Genomic DNA, 23695 nt, shown 5'->3' on the forward strand with positions numbered 1-23695 from the left:
TATTGCAGAGCAGCATACTGGCCAGCTGCCCGCTGCCCGAATTATACCAAGCCGGCCTTTTGCTGTTACCGGGGTCGATTATGCAGGTCCCCTGTACCTAAAACCTGCGCATAGGCGCGCAGCATCGTTGAAAGCATACCTGTGTGTCTTCGTGTGCTTTGCAACAAAGGCGGTGCATTTGGAGCTAGTGGAAGACCTGTCAACTGACGGTTTTCTCGCGGCTCTACGGAGGTTTACGGCGAGGAGAGGTGTTCCGGATCATCTCCATTCAGACAATGGAAAAAAACTTCGAGGGAGCGAGAAATGAGCTACGAGAGCTTTTTGCGACTTTGACGAGTGAAGCTGCGCAGAGTACCATCGCTTCATCGTGCGCGGACCAGGGTTTCTCTTGGCACATGATTCCACCGAAAGCTCCTCACTTTGGCGGCCTTTGGGAAGCTGCGGTGAAAACGGCCAAGCGTCATCTGTTCCGTCACCTCGGAAGTACTCGGCTCTCCTTCGAGAGTTACTACACCGTGCTGCACCAGATCGAGGCAGCTATGAACTCTCGTCCTCTCTTACCGCTTACGGATGATCCCAATGATTTAGTCGCACTAACACCTTCTCATTTTTTGATAGGCTCCTCATTGACGGCACTTCCGGACCCTGACATGACGATGGCACACACTAATGCACATGATCACTTGGCGAAGCTGCAGCTATTGGTGCAGAAGTTTTGGAAACACTGGCAAAAGGAGTACTTGCAAGAGTTGCAAAAGGACCCGCGCGTTGCCAGGCAGGCAGATCAAATCCAACCCGGTCGAATGGTTATCCTGATGGACGAGTTGCTGGCTAGTACCCGTTGGCCGTTAGCGCGTGTGATAGAGGTGCACCCCGGTCCGGACGGGCTGGTGCGAGTAGTTACCTTGCGCACGATGAAGGGTTTAATTAAGCGTCCGATAACTAAAATATGTCCTTTGCCAGTAGAAGAGAGAGGAGATAACACTTTGCCAGCAGCTTCGTAACCGAAATGTCCGTATTTGTCGATTTAATGTTTGTGCACCGCACTTCGTCGTTGTATAAAGAAAACCACGCGGTTTGTGTCAGGTCTGAGTTAGTGTTAGTGTTAGTGTTGATGGTACATCAAGGCGAGGAGTATGTTTACGTCTTTTGTTATTGTTGCGTCTTGACAGCTAGGGCTACGTTCATCCAGCATATTGTGTGCGTATTTTCACTGCGTGAAGCGTTAGCGTTGCGTTTGAATTTTCGATGTATTAGTGTTAGGTCCGTTAGGCTAAGAACAAAATTGTCGTTAAAGGATTCGGAATATACTGACGCGTACGCCAAACGGTCACCTTTAAACCCTGAGCAATTTTCACTGCATTTTAACATAAAATATCACAACGTAGGGCCGATCATGAACAATAATATTAGATCAGTTCATATTTAACTAATATTTAAATTTAAATTAATGATAAAAATACAACCGGATTTAGATACTATTAGCGAGTTCTAGTATCATCGAAAAGACTCAGCATTCGAAGAGTGTGGACAACATTGAGGTTCTATAGTTAATCGTGAATTCAGCTGCAATAGCTATTGTACGAACGCTAGGAGTGCGGGCTCACTTAATGAGACAGAGTCGTCAACACTCCAAGGCGATAAAGCCCGGCGGATACGACGTCTAGAAAGCCGGACCAATGCAACACGGACAAAGATTGGTAAATTGAGGCAGTACCAACCAATTGGGAAATCGATCTACGAGGGAGGTCCGTAAGATTGCTGAAATTGTTAAACAAGCAGAACTACGCGACCTTCGCAGCGGAAAGATCAGAATAAAATGTTCAACATTGACGAGAGGGAATTCTACAACCGCATCCACACTCAGAGATTGGCGGGTTTACACAGTTTTGGGCCAATCTCTGTGAGAATACTGTCCAACACAGTGGCGAGGGTATGTGGTTAGCCGAGGAGGAGCGATTCAGTGTTGGAATCGAGCCTTATAAAATTTAACAAGATTTTCGTTAATGAGTCTATTGGCATTCAATATTTAGCAGAATTATAGAAATCATTATAGGCCGGGTTTGTGCACGAGCAGGAGTAGTCTGGTTCGATTTGTATCGATTAATCTAAGTAGAAAGGACAGTCAGACATAACAGAAACAGCTAGATGTTGTCATGGGTGCCTTCCAATCTGTATCGGTTCCCATCGATCCAGTGTACCGAAACCTCAGCCAGATTACCCAGTCACTTTTAAAAGCGTGTATTTGCAAATTAAGCGATAAACTCACCTGAACCAACGCTATTTCCACGACCATTATACGACTTATTAATTGCACCATTCGCATGGCTTTCTAACAAACGTGAGAAACACAACACAAAACACACAATAAACATCTTCACGATTGTGCTTAAACCTGATGCAATCGTTTGACGAAAGCATACACTGGAAGAATGGCAAAGATGCAACAGCAGCAGCATAAGCATAAACCAAACGACAACCTCCCCAAAACTGCGAAACGCTAAGGCGATAAAGCTAATGTAAATGAATACTTAACGCTATCTCTATGGCTCCATAAAATACGCATTAAATTGCCAATAAATTAGATGTCACCGGTCTCCACTCAGCCCGCACGATTGAGGCTCGACTGCGTGCTTTGTCGTGTTCCACACACAACAACAATTTTGGTGCGGATTTTTTGTGACAAGAATGCGGCCTTCCCAAGTACTGTAAATTCACAGCGTGCTTGGCAATTATGCTTTCGCCGATCGGTGTTGGGTGAATAGGGAAATTAAAAATTAGCGTTGCAAACAGACGCCTCTCACGCTCCATCGTCCAGCAGATAAAGCACACAATTAAGATAATTAATAGCCACGGTGTACAGTGAGACATGCGGTACGCCGGATCCTCCCAAAATTGATACAGCGCAATATGTCATGCTAACGGATGGTTTAGTTTTTGAACGAGAAGATGTTACATTAAAGTAAAGTAGTCAAACAAATACGCCAATACCCTGTCACGACCCAAAGAAAGAAAGACAACGAAAAATGCCGAAAAAACAATAGGACAAAGAAGCGAAATGAAGAAAGGCACACTGTAGTAACACACCTTCGGCGTTGGGAAAACATTTTTTTTCTGAGCAGAAGGGAGGGAACAAAAATGGAACCGATTAAAAGAGAAAACCCTAAACAATTATTGAGGAAATAGACAAGAGAAACGGCTAACACAGCTCGAACGATCGATCTATCGAGCGATAACGCGCGGAAAGAATGATGACTATTTGGACGAGGCGGAGCAGCACCTGACGGCCAGGAATCGATGACACGATACACCTGATGACATTTCGGATTTGGGACGCGTTACAATGCTACCGTCGTATGCTCAGAAAAGGCAAATGTCACCAAGCTTTTCTCATTCCTTCCTTCCACCCGGTTTGTAATGGCAAGAAGGATAATACGCAGTTTAACAAATGATACAGAGAGCTTCAAACGACTCTTCGTTTCGTATGTCAAGATACTCTTAGGGATGCTAATGATTCACGGCATCCATACACTCACCTCACAACTCAAGTCTTTCGATGAATTCTACTCTAAAAAAATCACCTTGCATTCACAAGTCTCGTGCAACGGATGTGCATTGAGCATAAAAAGGTTCGTCGTCTGATTAATATCCACTAGGCAGGTAGCAGACAGAACCATGAAAAAACGAGCATGCGGTGCTGTGCAATCCTCTAAAAACCCGGCAGCTCTTTCAACAAAAGCACTGATAGTGGATACATTTTATCGCTCGAATAAATGCAGCTCAGCCTGGCAGAAAACATTCAAAATGCATTTGAAACAGGCGCTCCGGCTTCATCGTTGTTTGCCATTCCGGTTTTCGCCCAGCAGACGCATTTCGGTCGGCGTCCGATGAATCGGCTCGATCTAAGCTTACAACGATGCAAGACACGCTCCTCTTGCACGCTTGTGCTCTAATCTATCATTCTGATGGTTAATGTGGTTGCCGGTCCCCACGATCTGCGCTTACTTCCAACCCCCTCTCGTTAAAAGTATTATCTTGGTTCCGGCGCGCTGCTTCTACGCACAGCCTGACCCAAAATACAACACGATCTCGCTCTCTCGCTCGAGAAGCTGCATTTAATCGCATTAATTATTTTGAATTGCATAAATTAACGGGCACCTGAAAGGTGAAATGACCGGCAGTCGGACACCGAAAAGCTATTACGGGCACACCCGCAAAATGTGTTCCATTTATGTTTTGCTGTGAGGGGCATATCCCTTTTATTGTAACTTCAATTAGTAATTTGCGAGTATAACACGTACCAGTTTAGCAGAAATGACAAATAAAAAAGTCATATCAACTACTACTGAAGACATCAAAACAGTCAGCAACCCGCATCCTGTCAACATAGCGCATCTCCTGGAAGTGAGACGGTTCCTCATAGAAACTGACCATCACTCGGTATACATAGTCTCCTAGCCCGCCTACTGAGCGCCACCAATTAATCATTCCAGCACTATGGGACGGGAAGCGTCAGCTCCGGGACCGGGCATTCGAAACAAAACCTCCGACGATGGATCCTGTACGACGGTTTACTCACCGCCATTATGCATTGTATGCTGATAAATTCTTGGTGGCTTTACAGCAGCAAATGGTGCTTTCCACCTACCTAAGCAACACAAAAACCGCTGATTATCGGGCTAATCAGCAGTTTTTTCGAGGCAGGTATATCTTGTACCAATTAGTGGGACCCCTCGTGGCGTCATAATTGCCGATAATACGGTGTGCCGGCGCAACCGTATGCACATCCGGTGTACACTGAAAAAACCTAGCCGAAGGGTTTGTCTTGAAGCGTGGTTCATTGGTTAATAAAGTTATTACTGTTCGCTACAAACGAACGCGGTTTAATTTTGATATGATTCTTTCGACAGTCTCGAGCTTATGTTTCATATTGCGGACGTTTTGATGCAAACGAACAGCCTTAAAGTGTAATCAATAATCTTAACCTACACACGCACACACGCCACTCATCTTTTTAACCAAACCAAATTTTTAATAAAATCAACAGATATTAGCTTTAAGTAAACCGAGACTACCCGGTTAAAGGTAATTTGCAAGCCACAAATTGGCTTGCAAAGAAGAATAATAGATTTTAAGTATATCATTAATAAAATTATTTTAAAAAAAAAGGCGAATGAAGCCAATCGGCTCGAGTTTGAATAATATAAAAAGAGAAAAATGATTAATATAAATTAAAAACAAAAAAAAACTAAATGTCTTGACCATTTAATAACAAAATGTACTGCATAGCGGGTTGCGTTTTTCTTTTAAAGGTAGAATTGATTTACACATTCAATAAACTATTATTTACCTTTGTTTGAAATGAAACTGTTAATTGAAAAGATCCTACACAATATTGAATGGATACTTTCAAATTCTTCTTCTACTGTGGCACAACAACCGTTGTCGGTCAAGGCCTGTCTGTACCCGCTAGTGAAGTGAGATTGGCTTTCAGTTACTTGTTGTTACCATAGCAGGATAGTCAGTCCTACGTATGGGGGCACGGTCTATTCGGGGCTTGAACCCATGATGGGCATGTCATTAAGTCGTACGAGTTGACGACTGTACCACCAGACCGGTGACTTTCAAATTATCCATATATAAAGTGAGCAACTGAAAAAGCGTAACCATGGCAGGTTATCTTGAACCTGCCTTCCGCGTTCCATTCTTTTTCTCCAAATTGGCAGGTTCGTTCCGTTCCTCAATTTTCGGAACTATTCCCATCACTAGTCAATAAACAATCGAAGCTTAGATACACGGACTAATTCATACCCCTCGGGCGGATGACGAACGTGGGCATCCTGGAAAACTGATTGCCTGACTATTGCGGGGCAACCCGACCCTAAATAAAACTGTTACTTGGGCGCGAGTCCAGTCACCCTGTCCCTTGTGTAAAAAAATACGGAAAGCCACAGAAGCATGCCAAATACACACTACAATACGGACACTATGCCCCACGTTGTAAAATCGCCAATGGGGGCGGATAAACACGCAGCCACGGCTCAACACGAACTCTCTAAGGGACAATACTGTCCAACAGGCATTCAATGCCGCTTTAGAGGTGTCTCTACCAGTGCTGCAAAATGTCATGAGTATCACGAGATTTTCACCAACGAAAACAATGAACATACCCGTGGTAGCTTGATGCTCATTGCTGATAGTCAATAAAAGTGCGTCATGACATGCTGAACACGACATGTGAATTCTTGAGTCCGACGCGATACTCTGTCTGACAAGCTTAGCTTAATGCCGGCGCAAGCATTATCATGATTTTTTTCTGGCTGCGAAAAATGCTGCCAAATGCCACTGTTTCAGTCATCAAAACTCATGACTGAAATGAAGCTCAAATCAGATCACGTACACAACTGAGATGATCAGTGACGATACTCAAACTGTTGGAGAATCAATCACATGCTTGGTGACATTTAGTTTAGCACCCAACTTTAGGTCACTCACTTGGTCACGACATTGTTGTCGGCGATAATCGCGACATTCTTGGAATATACTTGGCGCATGGGCTCTAGCAACAAAATGAGCATGCTTTCTCCCTCTATCTATTTTGATTATCTGTCGGGTCAAACAGAGTGAGAAAATATGCTCATTTTGTTTCTTGGAACTACTCGCACGCACCGCATATCTCCCATGATCATCGCGATGATCACCGACTGAAAATGTCGCGAGTTGGAGATGATTTTGTTTCAGCCAGGATTTGTAATGACTATGTCAGTGACATTTTGCAAAATTGATCTCATAGTAAAAAAGTCATGATAAAGTGACTGACCAAGCGATGGTCGCAAACATGTCATGAGCATATATTAGTCACACCAATCGTTCTGAGTATCACCTCTGATTATCACAATTGAGTACGTGACGCTGATATCGATTTCGTTTCAGTCAAATTTTTTATGACATTGATAGTGACATTTTGCAGCACTGCTCCTAGCAAATTTCTTCTTTTTCTACTTCTTCTTATTCTTCTTTTGGCTGAACAACCGTTATCTGTCATGGCCTGCCTGTACCACTTGTGAGGTTGGCTATTCAGAGACTTTTGGATTACCCCCCATAACAGGATAGTCAGTCCCTACTTATGGCAGCTCGGTCTATTTGGGGCTTGAACCAATGACGGGCATGTTGTTAAGTCGTACGAGTTGACGACTGTACTACAAAACCGGCTCTTGCAAATTTCATACTGCTGTTTAATACAACAGCATCGACTTCGTACAAAAAATCGACATGCTCCCGGTTCTTGGAAAGGTTGGAGAAAAACCGTTTTTGTACTCGCAGTAGTATTAATAGGTCCAATAGGAATGCATCCAATACGATGTATCGCAGAATAAATAAGCGCGCACGTTGGAAGGAGGTATTGAGCAGATAGCATAGTCGTTTCCTACAGCTAACGTATCTTTGGAATTGCTCCAACTTCAATGGAATGATCTGGTTCCTCTATTTCGTTTGTTAAGTGATAACGATCATGGCCTTGTAATAGAATAGTATGCAATGTATATTTCAAAAATAATCAAATATAGTAAATTTACTCGAACATTTCAAAGTGCCTCTATCTAGCTATCCAAGGCTCCTGACTAGACAATGGAGACAGAGTTTCATCCCTCTCTCTTTCTATCTCTTTCTCTCTCTCTCTCTCTCTCTCTCTCTCTCTGCTTCTCTCTCTCTGCTTCTCTCTCTCTCTTTCTCTTTCTATTTCTTTCTCTTTCTATTTCTCTCTCTTTCTAATTATCTTTCTTTCTCTGTCTCCTTTCTCTTTATCTCTTCCTGTTTTTCTCTCTACACCTGTCTCTTCTTTTCTATATCTTTCTATTTTCTCTCTCTATCTCTCTCTCCAAGTTTTTTTCTCTCTCTCTCTCTCTCTCTCTCTCTCTCTCTCTCTCTCTCTCTCTCTCTCTCTCTCTCTCTCTCTCTCTCTCTCTCTCTCTCTCTCTCTCTCTCTTTACATTTTTACTTGTTCTTCATGAGGGTTGCCTCCGATTTGGACGACTTGAGCCGTAACCGCTGCTCGCAGAACAGATTACCGAAGGTGGCCGATGCGCCCGGTAATGCCTGCGTCGGGCTGGTCACGACGGACACACTGCCAGTGCTGATGAACGAGGCTGACGAGCTGCTGGCGGACAAGGGTAAAGTCGATGCAGGGTGCGTCCCAGTCGGTGTCGTCGGCGAGAAGTCGTGTTTCTTGCTTCGGTCCCGGATTGGAAATTTGTTTCGTGAGCAGCTTAGGTCCAGTTCGAGCGTGTTGAACCGAGGTCGCGTACTGGCCGTCGCACCAGCGCTGCAGCTTTGCGCTCCAATTGAACGTGGTCGATGGGCAACGGTAGGCGGGAGCGTGGTAGACGAGGAGTAAACGGTGGTGGGTTCACTTAAGCGCATGGTGACTTCTTCTTCGGCCGGCTGCCGGGTCGGGGGTGGCTCGGGCACAACAATTGTAGTCCGTGCATTTGGCAGCTTCGGCGTGGACGACATTTCGTCCAAATTTTCTACGCTCGCCTCGTGCACACTGGCGAGCGGTGGTGAGCGAAGAAGAAAGGCGACGCCACCGGCGAGCGGCGGCCCCTTGCTCGGCACCGCCGACGGTGGGAGATTCTGCGTTTGGATCTGGAGCGGGGTGTTGAGTGCTTTGGCAGTGGTTGCGGCTAACATGAGTTGTGGCTGCTGTTGGTGCTGCTGCTTACCGCTCGTGGCGCCATCGGTCATTGATTGATTGCCGGTCCCTAAAAAGTCGAGATCCAGGAACAGCTCCTGCAGGAAGCGGCGCGAACCGAGCCGGTACGTGTTGCAGCCGAGCAGCCGGCACACCTCCGAGTACAGGCAAACGTTCTGGAAGGCGGTCGGGTGAGACTGTTTTAAATCAAGCAAGACGCTGCGGGATTGCTTGCTCCACACTGGGTTCGCCATACGCTGCACGTGCCGCAGCACGTTATTGGCGATCGTTTCGTCTAACGGGGGTCGGTCAATAGCGTCGACCGCCTGGTTCCAGCTCTCCTCCGGACGCTTGCTCCGGCAACAACGGACGCATTGGGAGAGGTTGTGCATGGCGTACGACCACCACTGCGGCTGACCGTCCTCCGTAGTGTCGTGGGGATTCGCATCGTGTTGGGAGGAAGACGAGGGCGAACTGAACGACGGATGGGCTGACGCAAAGCCCTTTGCCTCGCACTCGTAATCAACCACAATGCCTTCGTGCACCTCTGGATCGGTTTTGACCCGCGCCTTTGTCACCTGCATCGATCTGCTCGTGTCTTTGGTTCGCGTTTTGGAGCGATCTAGCTGTACCAGCGATCCGAGCGCCAGTGAGCGACGTGTCTGTAGCTCTGGGAACAGCTCCATTATGTCTAGCGGGAAACAAATTCCTGAGAGGAGGGCAATGAAAAAAAAGAGCAACGGAAAGGGGAATTTTTATTTTACTCTGACACCAATTGGAATGGTTCGTGCCGTTTTCTAGCTTAACTCTCTTACCGATAAAACAAGGTCCTTGCGTATTTGACTTGGTGGGGTGAAATGAAGGTTTCATCTTGACGCTGGGATGTCCATCCTCGCTTAAGGAGTAGCTAGAAAGATTTAAAAGAAACGAATGAATCCCCATGTGCGTACCGCTTTCTACTGTTCAACTTACTGCTGTAAACTGAGGCGATGGTATTTGCGATCGAGACTGCAAATCTTGGCACTGGACTCGCTCGGTTCGATAAACATAGGAGTGCGGAAGGAGGAAAACAGCCGCTCACTGCCGTCCAGCAGCTGCTGCACATCCTCCGGATCGGTCATATCCGCAGACGAGCTGGAGAGCAAGGGTCGTCGCACGTGGAACAGATGCCGATGGTGCTTGCGACCACTGATGACCTCCCGCTCGACGCTGCCCGGGTGCGAGCTACCCGGTATGGGCGAAAGCTCCCCTGTCACCGAGACCAGACAGGAGGAGGCCGGAAAGGACATGCTGTTGGCTGTGCTGTCGTCTTCGGTCGAGGCGAAGCTGTGTCGCCGTCGCCCGGGGCCCTCGCAGTCGCTCTCGTTGCTGGCGCTCGATGCGGACACCGCCGTTTCCCAATAGTTCGGCTCCGTCACCGGCCAGTGCGTGTTGCGGTCGTGCCGCACCGCCACCCAGCCCATCGTACGCAGCGCGTCGGCACCCTGGGCCGTGCTCGCCACCAGACAGAGCCCACCGAGTGCGGTCGCCCGGATCGAGTACACGTCCGCACTACGCACCAGCTGCACCACATGGGCCAGCAGCCACGGTACGTGCTCGGTGAAGTACTCGATAGCTTCCTTGCTCGTGCAGGCATGCATCAGGGCCCACAGTGCCGCCTTCAGCCGCAGGCAGTCGCGCTCGTTACTGCACTGGCTCGCTCGGACCCGCTCCGCTAGTTCCAGCAGCCGGCCGTGCGTCAGCAGCTGTGAGAAACCTTTGCTCGTTTGCACCAGCTGCCCGTACAGATGCGGGGCGAGGTTCGGGGCGCCAGCGCCCCCACTCTCGCCCGGGGAACCGCTTGCCACGTGCCGTCTGCTGTACGTACCGTCCTCCGTACGTATATGCTGGGTCAGGTGGGCGTGCGTGTCCGCCTCGACCAGCAGCACGTACTGCTCGTTGTACACCGCGACCCACTGCTCGAGCTCGCGCACCGTGTGTGCCTCAGGATGGAAGATTCCGCGCGGGATCGAGTAGAAGCGCATCATCACCATTTTGCCGCGATGGCCGAGCTTGTCCAGTCGGGGCCAGAAGTGTGCCAGCTCCTCCTGGTAGGCCCGCTCGTAGCACGCCTCCTCGAGCAGCTCGAGCGCTGCCGTCTGGACGCAGCGAGCCTGGCCGTCTCCGAGCATGGCCGCGACCAGCTTCAGCATCAGCTGTATGCCCCACACCTCGAAGTTGGGCAGCCGGGCGCGGAGCAGCACGCGCAGCATCTGCGTTGCGTACAGGCGCGCCTTTGGCGACGGGTGCCGCAGCAGCGCCTTCGCCAGGATGACACGCGGCTCGCCTTCGAGGCTGTAGTCCAGCCCGGACACGATCAGCTTCACGTAGCACAGGTGGTTCGTCTTGAGCACGATCGTGGACAGCTCCTTGAACACGTCGGTGTTGCGCAGTATCTCGAGACCGCCCTCCGTCCGACACATGCGCCCAATGAACAGGAAGTAGTGCTGGCACATTGTGCCGGTCATGTGCAGCGGACTGAACAGACACTCGTGCGCGGACTTTTTCGCGTGAATTGCTAGCAGCTGCCGGCTGATGTCGGTGAACAGATCGGTCAGGATGCGTATGTACTCGAGCTGGAAACACAGGGGGATTATGTTAGTTCAAGAGCTCGATCAAAGCCCGTCCGAGCTTACCTCCGTCGATTGAAGCATCGCATCGATCAGCTCCAGCCCAGCTGTTACGTATGCTGGCATCTGCCGGTTGCTGTTGAGATGCGCAAAGTCTTGGTGCGAGAAGCGGTTGTTGCTCGGCTTGAAGTAGTTCACAATCCGGCGCACAAAGCGTGTATTCTGTTCGTCTAGCTTCGTGCCCAACAAGTCCGACTGAAAAGAACAATCATCAAGCGATATTAAACAACCGTATCTTGCCGCTTTGCTCCCAACACTATGCTACCACACACACACACCCGCAGTATCGTGATGATAATGTCCCAGTCCCACAGGTTGGCATCCTTCACCGAGAGCACCCTCGATTCCTTCAGCAACCGGTCGCCCTCGGTAATGCTGGCCCACAGCTGCTGCAGCATGTTGCGCTTGGACGACCGTTTCATCGAACCGGTGCGGCTGGTGGTGCGCGACACGTCCCGTAAAAAACCGTCGTAGTTGGCGCTCCACTCGTACGCACCGCCACCGCCGCTGCCGCCACTACTGTTCAGGAAGATGTTCCCGAACAGTCCACCGAACGTGCCACCGGCCGAACCGCTGCCGATGCCGCCACCGCTCGAGCTGCTCGAGTCGTGCCGCGACCGCTTCAGCCCATCCAGCGTGCCGTACTTGAATGCACTGGCTACGCCGCCCACCCCCAACGGGCTGCCCTGCCCTCCTGCGACTCGCACCGGTGCAACGAGCTCGCGCCGAAACGCACGGGTGTTAATCAGCTCGCCACTTTGGATGATGCAGTCGAGGTACAGACTGCAGCTGGCCGGTCGGTTCTGCAGCATCAGGTGGTGCTGCTGCAGTGCGGTGATGGCCGCCCGCGCCTGATGGTTCCCCTCGATGGCGCGGGCCACCAGCATCGGCAGGGTGGCGGTAGGCGTCCGGGCACACAGCTCCGCCGGCAGCAGACAGTGCAGCTGGTGGGTGATGCGGGCTAGCAGTATCGTCGCCCGGACCGAGATGAGCGTGTCGCTCGAGACGATGACCTCGATCAGCGCGTTCAGCAGCCCGTTCTCGACAAAGCAGTAGAGCAGCAGGGCGAGATGGATTTCGCACAGGTTCGGGACGGCCCCGGCCAGGCTCGGCAGGATCGCAATGCCTTCCGCCGCGACGAAGCCCTCGTGCAGGCGCCACGCGTCCTGATACTCGGCCGGGTCCACCGCCGCCATCGCGACCGAGTACTCGTCAGTCCACACCGGCTGCGGCAGCCCGATCAGCTCGTACAGCAGATCCAGCACCACCTTCCGGATCTCGAGCTGGTTCAGGTAGAGGATATCGATGAAGGCGCGCAGCCCGGACGGTCGGTGCGGGTCGCAGAACTCGATCGTGCCGGCCCAGGACCGCAGCACTGACAGCAGCGCCAACCGGCTGCAGGTGAAGCGCAGATCCCGCGCGTCCTTGTTCCGGTCGAGGATGCCAATGCGGTACGTAAAGTCGCAGTACGGTGCGGCGAAGCAATCCAACCGCACGCCCGCAATGTCGCGCGTCTGGGGCCACTCGAGCAGGTACAGCAGCACGCCGCACAGGCTCTCGGCGATGCGCGGGCTGTGGCATTCCAGCACGCTGCGCGTAATTACGCCCACACCACCACACTCGATCAGCAGCAGCGGATTCAGTACACCAACTTCGCACAAAGTCGCCAGACAGCAGCGCAGCAGCCGATCCTCTCCACCAGATCCTCCCACGCCCGAATGTGCACCGCCTGCGCCCGCTCCTGCTGCTCCTGGAACGCCGCCGCCACCTCCTCCAGCACCTCCGCCAGGTCCTGCGGATCCGGCCATGCCGCCTGCGCCACTTTCGCACAGTGCGACCAGGCAGCGCACGAGGGCCGGTTGCAGCTCCTCCGGTGCGACCACCAGCATCCTACGCACCAGCTTTAGCGCCTGCAGCCGTTCCTCCCCATTCCGCAGCATCACGTCCAGGCTGCGGCAGACGAGATGCGGCAGCTGTAACCGGTTAAACTCGCGCAGATCGCTCGGCGCTAGCAGCAGGCGGCGCATCACCCGGAGCGCACCAGCCCGTATTTGGGGCAGCGGGTGAACGAGACTGCGTGCCACACAGCAAACCCACTGCTGCACCGCATACCCAAGACAAGCGTCCCGCTCGGCCGCAAGCAACCCGACCGACCGGCCCGGCGGCTGGATCGCCGGCTCGAGCGAGGCACCACTGTCCAGGCCGGCGTCGCGCTTCCACCGGTCGATCAGCTTCGCCAGCCCATTCAACAAGCTGAGCCGCTTGTTCACGGTCGTGTGAGGCGAACAGAGCCCGCCATAGATATCGACCGCATTTTCCCGTAGTGACTTGTCCGTGTCCAGTCGGTAGCAGTCTTCCGGTGCGGGGCGATCTACAAAAAAAAACGGAAACGATAAGTGGCGCACAGTGCACATAAAGAAAAAAAAGATAAAGCGGATGGGGTAGGGTGTGGAGTGAGCAACGAAAACAGGAATGAGATTGCAATTAGGTGGTTGGTTATTTTTAATCCTGGTAGACTGAGGCTAACTGTTGAAAAACATACAATACACAAAGGAGTAGGGCACGCGTTCGGCTGGGGGATTCCGATCCGAAAGCATTCTTTCCTCCCCGTACGGACCGCCGTCCCTGTACACCTCCTGTACTGATTGTTTGTTTTGTTTTTGCGATTGGTCACTGAACTCCCACACTGCGCACAGGGGGCGCACGCGGGGCGCGGAGGATGTGTTCATATGACCTTTCAACCAGTCAGACCTGTAATGATAGGATCAACGGGGTGTGAAGGAGGTAGTAAACATTCGCTTACTTTTTTGCCTTAAGCTTCGCCGGATCATCCAGCTGGACATGGCCATTTTGAGGATGTGTGTTTGTGTGTTTGTGAGGATGCTACGGATGGGCCACTCTACCGTGACGCGCTCGCTATCAATGCCCCCGCTATTGCTCGGACTGCCAATGTAAAGCTTCCTCGCGTTCCCGTGCGTCCCCTCCCCGGTCGGACGTTTCGGGATTTATTTTCGTCTCGCGTAGCGCTGATGGACGATGAGTTTTGTTGATGGGCGCAGCGATTGGTGGCGGTTGCCTCGCTAGGCAAACAACCCCGGGGATCGCACTTCACGGTTCGGTCACGACCTCCGGCACACTATATGCCACACCACCGCCGACGATCGGCGACGCAAGATGCTTTTTGATCGACGCGCCCCCTCTACCCCGTACGGCCTAGTCTTTTCTCGATCGCACGTAAGGTTGACTGTTGCTGCTACCTGATCGGTTGCATAGCAGGATTCGTTCTTTCGAAAGATATTCACACACACACACACAGACGCACGCTTGGATTTACACCCGACGCACACCTCCGCGGGCCACAATCAAAATAACCGACGCTCACCAACGGAGCAGGGGATGCCCGGTCCGAACTGACATCAGAGCCCCGCGTGGCGCGGTAGAAGCAATGGAGCGGCCGAGAGGTGCTGGGTGGTGGGTTTGATGTGCACTTTTATGTTCCCACGCGCACCTGGTCGAAGATATTCCGTGCGTCTTTGTGGTGAGTGCACGTAACTAGAGCTTTTCCTTTTCTTTGCTTTTTTTCTTTGCTTTCACCACTGCTTGTGTCTAGACAAAACGGGGGCCTAATTCGTCTCCCTCTTGGTCCGCTTGTTGTTTGGCAAGTGGTTACGCGGAACCTTACAACTGATGCGACATTTTCCGACGGCTGTCAATTCCTGTTTATAGGGTGACCAGATCAAGGTGTATCAATATGAGAAGCAAGCTCAAGATCTATGTATGTACGAGGTCAAATATTAGACAACATCAAAGATGTTAGGCTGGAAATAGACGAACCGAGATCATCGCGGTACCGCGAAAATCGCGTATGACTTGAGCTGTCAATTATGTTATAAAATCTGACCGATAGCCGAGATAATCGCGGTTCGTGTATGGAACCATCCGAGGTCTGGTGACGATTGAATGTGCCAAGAAGAAATAATTTTCTATCAATTAGCGAATCAAATTATTTATTTAACATAGTTTATGAAAAACAAAATACAAAACTCATTTCTCGACACGAGTTTTCACACAAATCCACCAGAAAAAGTAAAAATAATCGGTTCGCGCTACCGCGAAAATCTCAGCAATACCGAAGTTGGATATCTCTGCGAAACAGCAGGCGCGATTGGAGGCGCGGAAGATTTGACAGCCCAACTGTTCTACAACTGTTATAAACAAGGCGCGAATTTCGCGGTACCGCGACGATCTCGGTTCGTCTATTTCCAGCCTTATACAGACGTCACACGAAGCGTAAACTTTGGCGTAAACTGAATTTCAGCCATACAACCCAAGGATAATGTATTTAGAAGGTTGATTTTTATCGCGTTTGCTGGGCGACATTGTGGGGGACATTTGTCACTCTCTGCATACAAATTTCATTACCCCGCAGCAGCCCTCCCCGATTTTTATACAGGAGCCCCGGGAAGAGATATGTCAAGTTGAGAAATGTCATTTTGCTCTGAACAACTTCACCTTGTCATTTATAACACCTTGCATACAACCCTATAATCTTTTGACAGGAAGTTAACGCTCTCCCATACAAATCAAGCGTAAACTTTTTGAGTTTACGCCTCGTGTGACGTCCGTATGAGCCTTACTTTTACCCAAAGTGGGTAGAAAGGAGGTGTCGTCATGTACAACAATTGGGCATCGAGGCTTTAGAAAAAAGCACAAAACCAGGATCGACGGCAGTTGTCAAATGCGACGAATGTTGCTGGTATTTGGATATGATAAATGAATTGTTTTCGTTTGATAAACATTTGTTTAGCACTAAAAACACGTATTTTGTATCCACACTCCATAAATCGGCATTTTACAAGTTATAATGCAGCTGCTGCCTGTACACAAATATCGACGGCTGTTGTCAAACTGAATCTCAAAATGGCAACATGCCAAACGCTAAGAAGACACCTCCTCTATATTCCACCTTGCTTTTACCCAATTATCCCAAAAAGGAAAGCAATGATGTTTTTTTTTGTTTTTTGTTTTTTTTTTTTGAGAATAACTAAGTTTTCCGGGCCAGCTAGTAAAATATAATAGTCGTTTCACAGACCACGTCTGTTCACGCCACGGGCCGCAGGTTGGAGACCGCAGGCACTAATTTCCGAATCGAATACCAAAAGCTGGCCCTAGACGTTGCAGCTCATGTATGCAGAGCTACCAATGACAGTTCCAGATTTTCCTTATTTCAGGCCCTGTCAGCTCGCCGCCGCTCGTAACACGCATACATTGTGTGAAATTCTGTTTACCAAGGACCGTAAAGATATCAGGTCAAGTTATAAGCCCGTTTTGACAGCTAGGTGGAAGAAGAATCGACGAAGAAAACTGACAGTTAGTTTTCCGCGTTTGGCGAACGCTTCAAGTTCTCGAAGGAAAATTTCCATTTTAAATCACGGGCAGTTTTCTAATAAACTAAAATATTCACCCAAATTGATCTCCACCAAATATTAACCATGCAAAACGTAAACAATCCATCAATACATATACAAGCGGAAAACCATCTGTCAAAATAGGAGCCCAGGGGGGGGATCGCCAAAACCGCTATAACTACACCTCATTATACATTCCACCTTGCTGTTTACACCAGAAATTTACGCCTCGTGTGTCGTCCGTATTACGCGAAACAAACAAAGGGGAATAGACCGCTCCTGTTTTCGAGTTTTTGAGGCAATATTCCAACCCCGCATCCGAAAACGAATCTAAGGGAAAGGAATTGGTTGGTAGTGCGGATTTCCGCGAGGATGTAGTTGTGGGTGACGCGCAAACTACTGGAGCGAAAATTTTATGTCCGAATATTCTTCTACTTCCACTCAAACGCACTATCAACACGCTTAGAACGATTTGCCGAACTGTTCAACGCCAGCATGACGGGTGATTTGATCAATGAGCCGATTTTGGTAACCGGCAGCTACGACCACACGATACGGGTATGGCACCCGTACACAAGCCAATGTATACGCAACATGCAGCATGTAGACTCGGTAGGTAGCGTAGCTGAACTACTCTGCAATTATTTCATTTAATTTTCATTGCCACGCCCCTCTCTCCTTCCTCCTTTCGCACGCAGCAAGTGAACGCGCTAGAGATTTCACCAAAGCGCAACATGCTGGTGGCGTGCGGCTACCAACACATCCGGCTGTACGATCTTAACTCAAACTATCCGAACGTCAACTTCGAGGGCGTGACGAAAAACGTGACGAGCGTCGGGTTCCAGGAGGACGGTAAGTGGATGTTTACTGGGGGCGAGGACGGTAAGGTGCGCATCTGGGACATGAATTCTCCCAGCCCGGCCTGCAAGCGTATCTTTGACTGCCAGAGCCCGGTCTACGCGGTCTGCCTGCTGCCGAACCAGGTGGAGCTGCTGATGGCGCACCAGGGCGGAGGCATCTACCTATGGGACGTTAAGTCCGACCAGCACGACCACCTGCTGCCCGAGGTGGAGTGCTCGATACTGGACGTGGCTGTCAGCCCGAACGGTATGTACATGGCGGCAATCAACAACAAGGGCAGCTGCTTCATCTGGACGCTGACGAGCTGGTCCGGCTTGCCCGAACAGGAGACGCAGCTGACCCGGTCCGAGGCGAAGCTGAAGATACAGGCGCACGACAAGTATGGGCTGCGCTGCAAGTTCAGCCCGGACTCGAACTATCTCGTGACGTGCTCGGGCGACGGCACGGCACGTATATACCGCACCGACACGTGGACACTGCACGCGGAACTGCGCATCGAGCGGTACTGGATGTGGGACGCTGCGTTCAACAACGACTCAAAGTACCTGTTCACTGCCTCGTCCGATAGTCTGGCCCGGCTGTGGCGCATCGACACCAAGACGGTCGAGCGCGAGTACACTGGACATCTGAAGGCGGTTACCGCGCTAGCGTTCCGGGACGAGCCAGTGCCCATCAGCACAACCGACGTCACCGGCACGGGGCTGTCCTCCACCCACTAGGTCCGGGGGGATCATCCTTTTCTTTCGTATTTTTCTCGTTGTGTATAATAAACCAAATAATATTAACTCGCTCCCGTTCCCTTAAAATGCATGTTGTGCCATGCAAAGCAAATCATTACATAGATAGTTTAGGAAAACAGTAAAAAAAAGTGAAAATGCAAAAGATTCGCTTTGTTTTTTTTAAACCTTTCACGACTTGACTCATTACGATTGGCAATTTACGCAGATCGAGCATACCGAACGAACAAATTAAATACGATTATAAAATACACGGTATGACTCCACTGATTGGGATACGATTGCGTGCCAACTGAGTGAGTCCGTTGTGTTGCTTGCCCCACGGTGAATGTGATGAATAAAAAGGACCCAGGAAAACATTATTCACAAATCTTAGTGATACAAAATGGAACAATGTCTTTGCTTAATTACTCCATGAATACCATGCCAGGTTAGGTCCAGAATTGGTTCCGGAATCGGAATTGGCTCCGAAATCTCAGCTTCGGCATTGAAACGGAGTCGGTTTTGGCATCTCCACAAGAGCAGGCGTTTGGGTCCAATGATACTACGTATTCATAGCCGCAAAGAATCAAAATATACTTGTAAAGGATTCTTTCACATAGAGATTTCCGGACTGATTTCGCTTCTAATACTTCTTATTTCAATTCAAGAACTGATTCTCATTCCGGAGCGAATCCCATTTCTGGAGTCATTCGTGATTCCGTTACCGGGGCAAATTGCGATTCCCAGGTCAATTCCGATTCTGGAAGCGATTCTGATTCCGGAATTGATTTCTAACACTGAATCGGAATCGGGTAGGTCCTTTCGGGATGAGTTTTTTTTTTTTACTTGTAACTTAACAAAATTCAAAAATAACATATACAACTTTTATCCATGCCATCAATTTGATTCAAATCAAAATTTGATTTATTTTCGTACTTCTAGGACAAGCGAATGGAAGGCCATCGGTGTTTACCATCATATTGTTGGGGTATTTTCTGAGCTTTAGTTTTTGACCTCATGCCTTAAGTGATTCCTTGATATGAATTTGAATCACCAATTTAAAGAACCAGTGAGATCACTTGTTTCTTCAGTTTCCACAACTCTTTCTTGTGTCTTTGTGGATAGCCATGCACGAGACTGTCTTTGTTTGTGATCGGATGTAATGTCTCGGGTGTAATCGAAAAGTAACGACCCGTGTATAACACAACACCCTGAATCTGATTTTGGCCTTTTCCGACCTCAAAGTGGGTCGTTGTACACGCCAAAGTACGGTATTATCGGCTGCACACGTTTGTCGCTTCTCGTGCGCTTGGAAGCCAGTGACTCAGGTGCTGGCCATCCCTATGCTCGTTACTCGCCTGCCCTACACATGCACTTTTGCCAATCGCCCCCTTCCCTTTCTGCGCTTTTTATATAGCCTTCGTTTCACGCTCTAGCCAGGCGAGCGTGTCCACATCGTTTGCTTCGCGTAGAAGAGGCCCAAGCGTATCGAGCACAGTTTGATGGTACGCATTCAAATGGTCGCGCTCCTTCGCAGACAGCAGTGTGACATCAATCAGCCGCGTCTGGATCGGACACATGGTTATCGTGCGGAAGGTGAGTGCGCCGCGCCCATCAAAGTTGGTACCCACGTTGGCTGTCACCACCTGCACGATGTCCTCGATGCGAATACCAAACTGCCCGTCCTTGTAGTAGCCGGGCTCTGTGAGTGAGAATGCTGTTACTCAAACCTGCTCACCGCAATAAGTAGCCGTGCGTGCGTGCGTGTGTGTGTGTGTGTGTGTGTGTGTGTAGCTTACCATTCGAAAGGAACATGTTTTCCTCCAGCCCCGGATCGTTCGGCATCAAGCGAATGCCGATACCCATCGGGCCTTCGTGCACGTTGAGGAAGTGGCCGATGCCGTGCCCGGTGCCGTGCCCATAGTCCAATCCAATGTCCCACAGTGCCTTTCGCGCGATCGTGTCCAAAAACTGACCCTTCACCTTGCGCGGGAAGATGGCCGTCCCGAGACTTATCTGCCCCTTGAGCACGTGCGTGAACGCGCGTATCTCTTCCGCCGTCGGCTGCCCGAAATGCATCGTGCGCGTTACATCCGTGGTGCCATCGCTTCGGGTTGCGGAAATATAAACGACAAACAAAACCGAGCAAATCATTACTTGAAGCTTCCCGCCAATCCTTCCAGCCGCTAACTTACAGATACTGAGCGCCGGAATCGCACAGGTAGAGCTCGTTCGCCGTGATGGGGCGGTTCGTTTCCGGCAGCGGATGGTAGTGGATGATGGATCCGTTCGGCCCGGACGCGCTGATCGTCGTGAAGCTCAGCCCTTGGTAGTGTGCCTGCCGGCTGCGCAGCTCCTCCAGTCGGGTCGCCCCACTAATCTCGTCCACCGGCGTGCCGTCGGCCATGCAGCGCTCGAGCCACGCAAAGTACTGGCAGAGCGCCACTCCATCCCGCACGTGGCAGTCCCGAATGCCCTTCGCTTCCGTTTCGTTTTTGACCGCTTTCATCAGGTTGATCGGTGTGATGTCGTTCAGCCGCCGCTCCTCCGGCACGAGCGCGACCAGCGCGTAGCTCGAGCCGGAGCTAATCCAAACCAACGGTCTGGTGCCGCTGGGCGTGGCCGACGTCGAACTGTTGCCCGCCAGCTCCTGCAGCACCGCGTGTACCTCGCCGTACCCGCGCACCTCCACCGTGACGCCGTTCGCGCGAAAGTGGTCTTCCACCTGTGGGCGCATCTGGGCCGGATCGATGAACAGGTACAGAGCGTCCGGCGTCACGATCACATACGCGAAGAAGACGGGATTGTAGTCGATGTCGGTGCCGCGCAGGTTCAGCAACCAGGCGATCTCGTCCAAAGCACTCACGACCAGCACGGACGCCCGCTTGTCCGCGAGTTTCTCGCGCACCGTCGCCAGCTTCTGCGCGATCGTCGCACCGGTGAAAGTCGTGGCGAGCGGCAGCAACGGATTGTGCGGAACGGCCGGCTGCTCCTTCCAGAGCAGATCGATCAGGTTCGGAACGACGGGCAGCAGGGTGCAGCCGGCCGTCTTGAGCGAGGTTTGCAGCGGCGTCCAGGCGGCGGCCGTGATCAGGTTCGCATCCACGCCGACTCGCGCACCGGGCTGGAGCGCTTTTGCGAGCCAGGCATCGATCGAGGGCGTTGAGGGCTGGCCGTCCCGCATCAGCGTCCAGTTGGTGTCGAGCTGCTTCGTCGCCTGCTGGTAGTAGCGACCGTCCGTCCAGAGCAGGGCCTCACGTTCGGTAACCACTGCCGTACCGGCGCTACCGTCAAACCCCGTCACGAACGCGCGCCGCTCGTCCCGCGCCGCCAGATATTCGCTCTGGTGCGCATCGTTCGACGGGATGATGTACGCGTTGATCGAGCCGAAATTGTTCGGCAGGTTCTTCATCAGATTCCGCAGGGCGGTCAGTACGTCGCCGGTCGGTTTCATCGTGGCCGGGCTGGAGTTGCTGGAACAAACCGGTACGTTATTCATGGCGGTTGAAGTGTTACGTGTCGACTGACATCGTCTCGAACTGCATCACCTCCCTCTATCTCCATCGTGGGAGGTGTTGCCGGGTGGGTTGTAGGAAGAGGAGAGTAGGGGAAGAAAGCTATACAATTCAAGTGGCACACGGGTATCAGTTAGACACAGGCCCTCTGTCATGATGGATTACCCATTATACGCGATATACTCCCTAATACTTCCACCATATCTTATCTGGCAGATGTAAAGGTTTCCTCCCCCGTTCGCTCACCCAGTCCACCAAGAGGGAGTCGCATACATACCCGCACAATTTCTAGAATGATAAGGCAGTTTTCGGTTTATGGGTAGTCGGGAGTGCTTTCCCTTTTCTGCAACTACAATCCGTTCTTCTCGTTAGCCACAGTGCAATTTGGTGGACGATTAGGATTGTTTGTTGAATGAAAAGTGCACGAACCCAACGGAGAACAGGATGGCTACCAGAAAATGTACGATCATACACACAAAAAATAACATACAATAGTAAATAAAACTCCCAATCGCACTGCCAGCAACGATGTTGCTAGCAGAAACGTCATGCGGGTTGGCGGTGGGAAATAACAAAGTGGGTATAGGGACTAGGTGGGCTTATAGGTTTGGCGGGAAGGCCATATTGGACGAACGAATGACAGGAGGGGATTCGATTGTGATACGCAAAGTGGGTAGAAAGGAGCTGTCGTCATGTACAACAATTGGGCATCGAGCAAGGACCGTAAAGATATCAGGTCAAGTTATAAGCCCGTTTTGACAGCTAGGTGGAAGAAGAATCGACGAAGAAAACTGACAGTTAGTTTTCCGCGTTTGGCGAACGCTTCAAGTTCTCGAAGGAAAATTTCCATTTTAAATCACGGGCAGTTTTCTAATAAACTAAAATATTCACCCAAATTGATCTCCACCAAATATTAACCATGCAAAACGTAAACAATCCATCAATACATATACAAGCGGAAAACCATCTGTCAAAATAGGAGCCCAGGGGGGGGATCGCCAAAACCGCTATAACTACACCTCATTATACATTCCACCTTGGCATCGAGGCTTTAGAAAAAAGCACAAAACCATGATCGACGGCAGTTGTCAAATGCGACGAATGTTGCTGGTATTTGGATATGATATATGAATTGTTTTCGTTTAATAAACATTTTTTTAGCATTAAAAATTCGTATTTTGCATCCACACTCCATAAATCGACATTTTACACGTTATAATGTAGCTGCTGCCTGTAAACAAATATCGACGGCTGTTGTCAAACCGAATCTAAAAATGGCAACATGCCAGACGCTAAGAAGACACCTCCTCTATATTCCACCTTGGTGATACGTAGTTTTTCACCTACACTACGACACATCAACCAAAACAGCCATTGGAATTCACACGCATACATCAACAAATGATCGAATCCCCTCCTGTCATTTCGTTTTCATTTTTCTACAGCACGGCTGTCAAATTGTTCGGGATAAGCCCACCTGTATAATGAACCCAAGGTGGAATATAGCTAGGTGTAATGAATGACAAGGTGAAGTTGTTCAGAGCAAAATGACATTTCTCGACTTGACATTTCTCTTCCTGGGGCTCCGGTATAAAAACCGGGGAGGGCTGGTGCGGGGTAATGAAATTTGTATGCAGAGAGTGACAGATGTCCCCCACAATGTCGCCCAGCAAAAGCGATAAAAATCAACCTTCTAAATACATTATCCTTGGAATATAGAGGAGGTGTCTTCTTAGCGTTTGGCATGTTGCCATTTTGAGATTCGGTTTGACAACAGCCGTCGATATTTGTTTACAGGCAGCAGCTACATTATAACGTGTAAAATGTCGATTTA

The 23695-nt window shown here is 50.2% G+C and overlaps 3 protein-coding genes across 5 annotated transcripts; 1 reads left to right on the forward strand and 2 right to left on the reverse strand.

Moving 5' to 3' along the window:
* Positions 1 to 7927: 7927 nt before the first annotated feature.
* Positions 7928 to 15049, reverse strand: LOC120905696 (rapamycin-insensitive companion of mTOR). The gene is made up of 6 exons (XM_040316704.1): positions 14162 to 15049; positions 11637 to 13729; positions 11365 to 11553; positions 9662 to 11304; positions 9505 to 9596; positions 7928 to 9398 (listed from the first exon to the last, which is right to left on the reverse strand). Exons 1-6 carry the CDS (start codon positions 14205 to 14207, stop codon positions 7993 to 7995), a joined length of 5469 nt encoding a protein of 1822 aa, XP_040172638.1. The 5' UTR covers positions 14208 to 15049; the 3' UTR covers positions 7928 to 7992.
* Positions 15050 to 16896: 1847 nt separating this feature from the next.
* LOC120905698 (protein LST8 homolog) lies at positions 16897 to 18755 on the forward strand. Its single transcript, XM_040316708.1, has 3 exons — positions 16897 to 17113; positions 17233 to 17378; positions 17465 to 18755. Exons 2-3 carry the CDS (start codon positions 17262 to 17264, stop codon positions 18344 to 18346), a joined length of 999 nt encoding a protein of 332 aa, XP_040172642.1. The 5' UTR covers positions 16897 to 17113; positions 17233 to 17261; the 3' UTR covers positions 18347 to 18755.
* Positions 18756 to 19229: 474 nt separating this feature from the next.
* LOC120905697 (xaa-Pro aminopeptidase ApepP) lies at positions 19230 to 22416 on the reverse strand. Of its 3 annotated transcripts, none has more exons than XM_040316707.1 (4): positions 22139 to 22416; positions 20542 to 21810; positions 20146 to 20453; positions 19230 to 20048 (listed from the first exon to the last, which is right to left on the reverse strand). In XM_040316707.1, the coding sequence occupies exons 2-4, from the start codon at positions 21798 to 21800 to the stop codon at positions 19756 to 19758; spliced, it is 1860 nt and encodes a 619-aa protein (XP_040172641.1). In that variant the 5' UTR covers positions 21801 to 21810; positions 22139 to 22416; the 3' UTR covers positions 19230 to 19755. The 3 variants fall into 3 exon arrangements, with proteins under 3 accessions (XP_040172641.1, XP_040172639.1, XP_040172640.1); XM_040316705.1 differs by having other exon boundaries at positions 20542 to 21900; XM_040316706.1 differs by having other exon boundaries at positions 20542 to 21819; positions 22139 to 22415.
* Between the last annotated feature and the right edge of the window lie 1279 nt (positions 22417 to 23695).

Source organism: Anopheles arabiensis, chromosome X, assembly GCF_016920715.1.
Source record: "Anopheles arabiensis isolate DONGOLA chromosome X, AaraD3, whole genome shotgun sequence".
In the NCBI taxonomy this organism is placed as follows: domain Eukaryota; kingdom Metazoa; phylum Arthropoda; class Insecta; order Diptera; family Culicidae; genus Anopheles; species Anopheles arabiensis.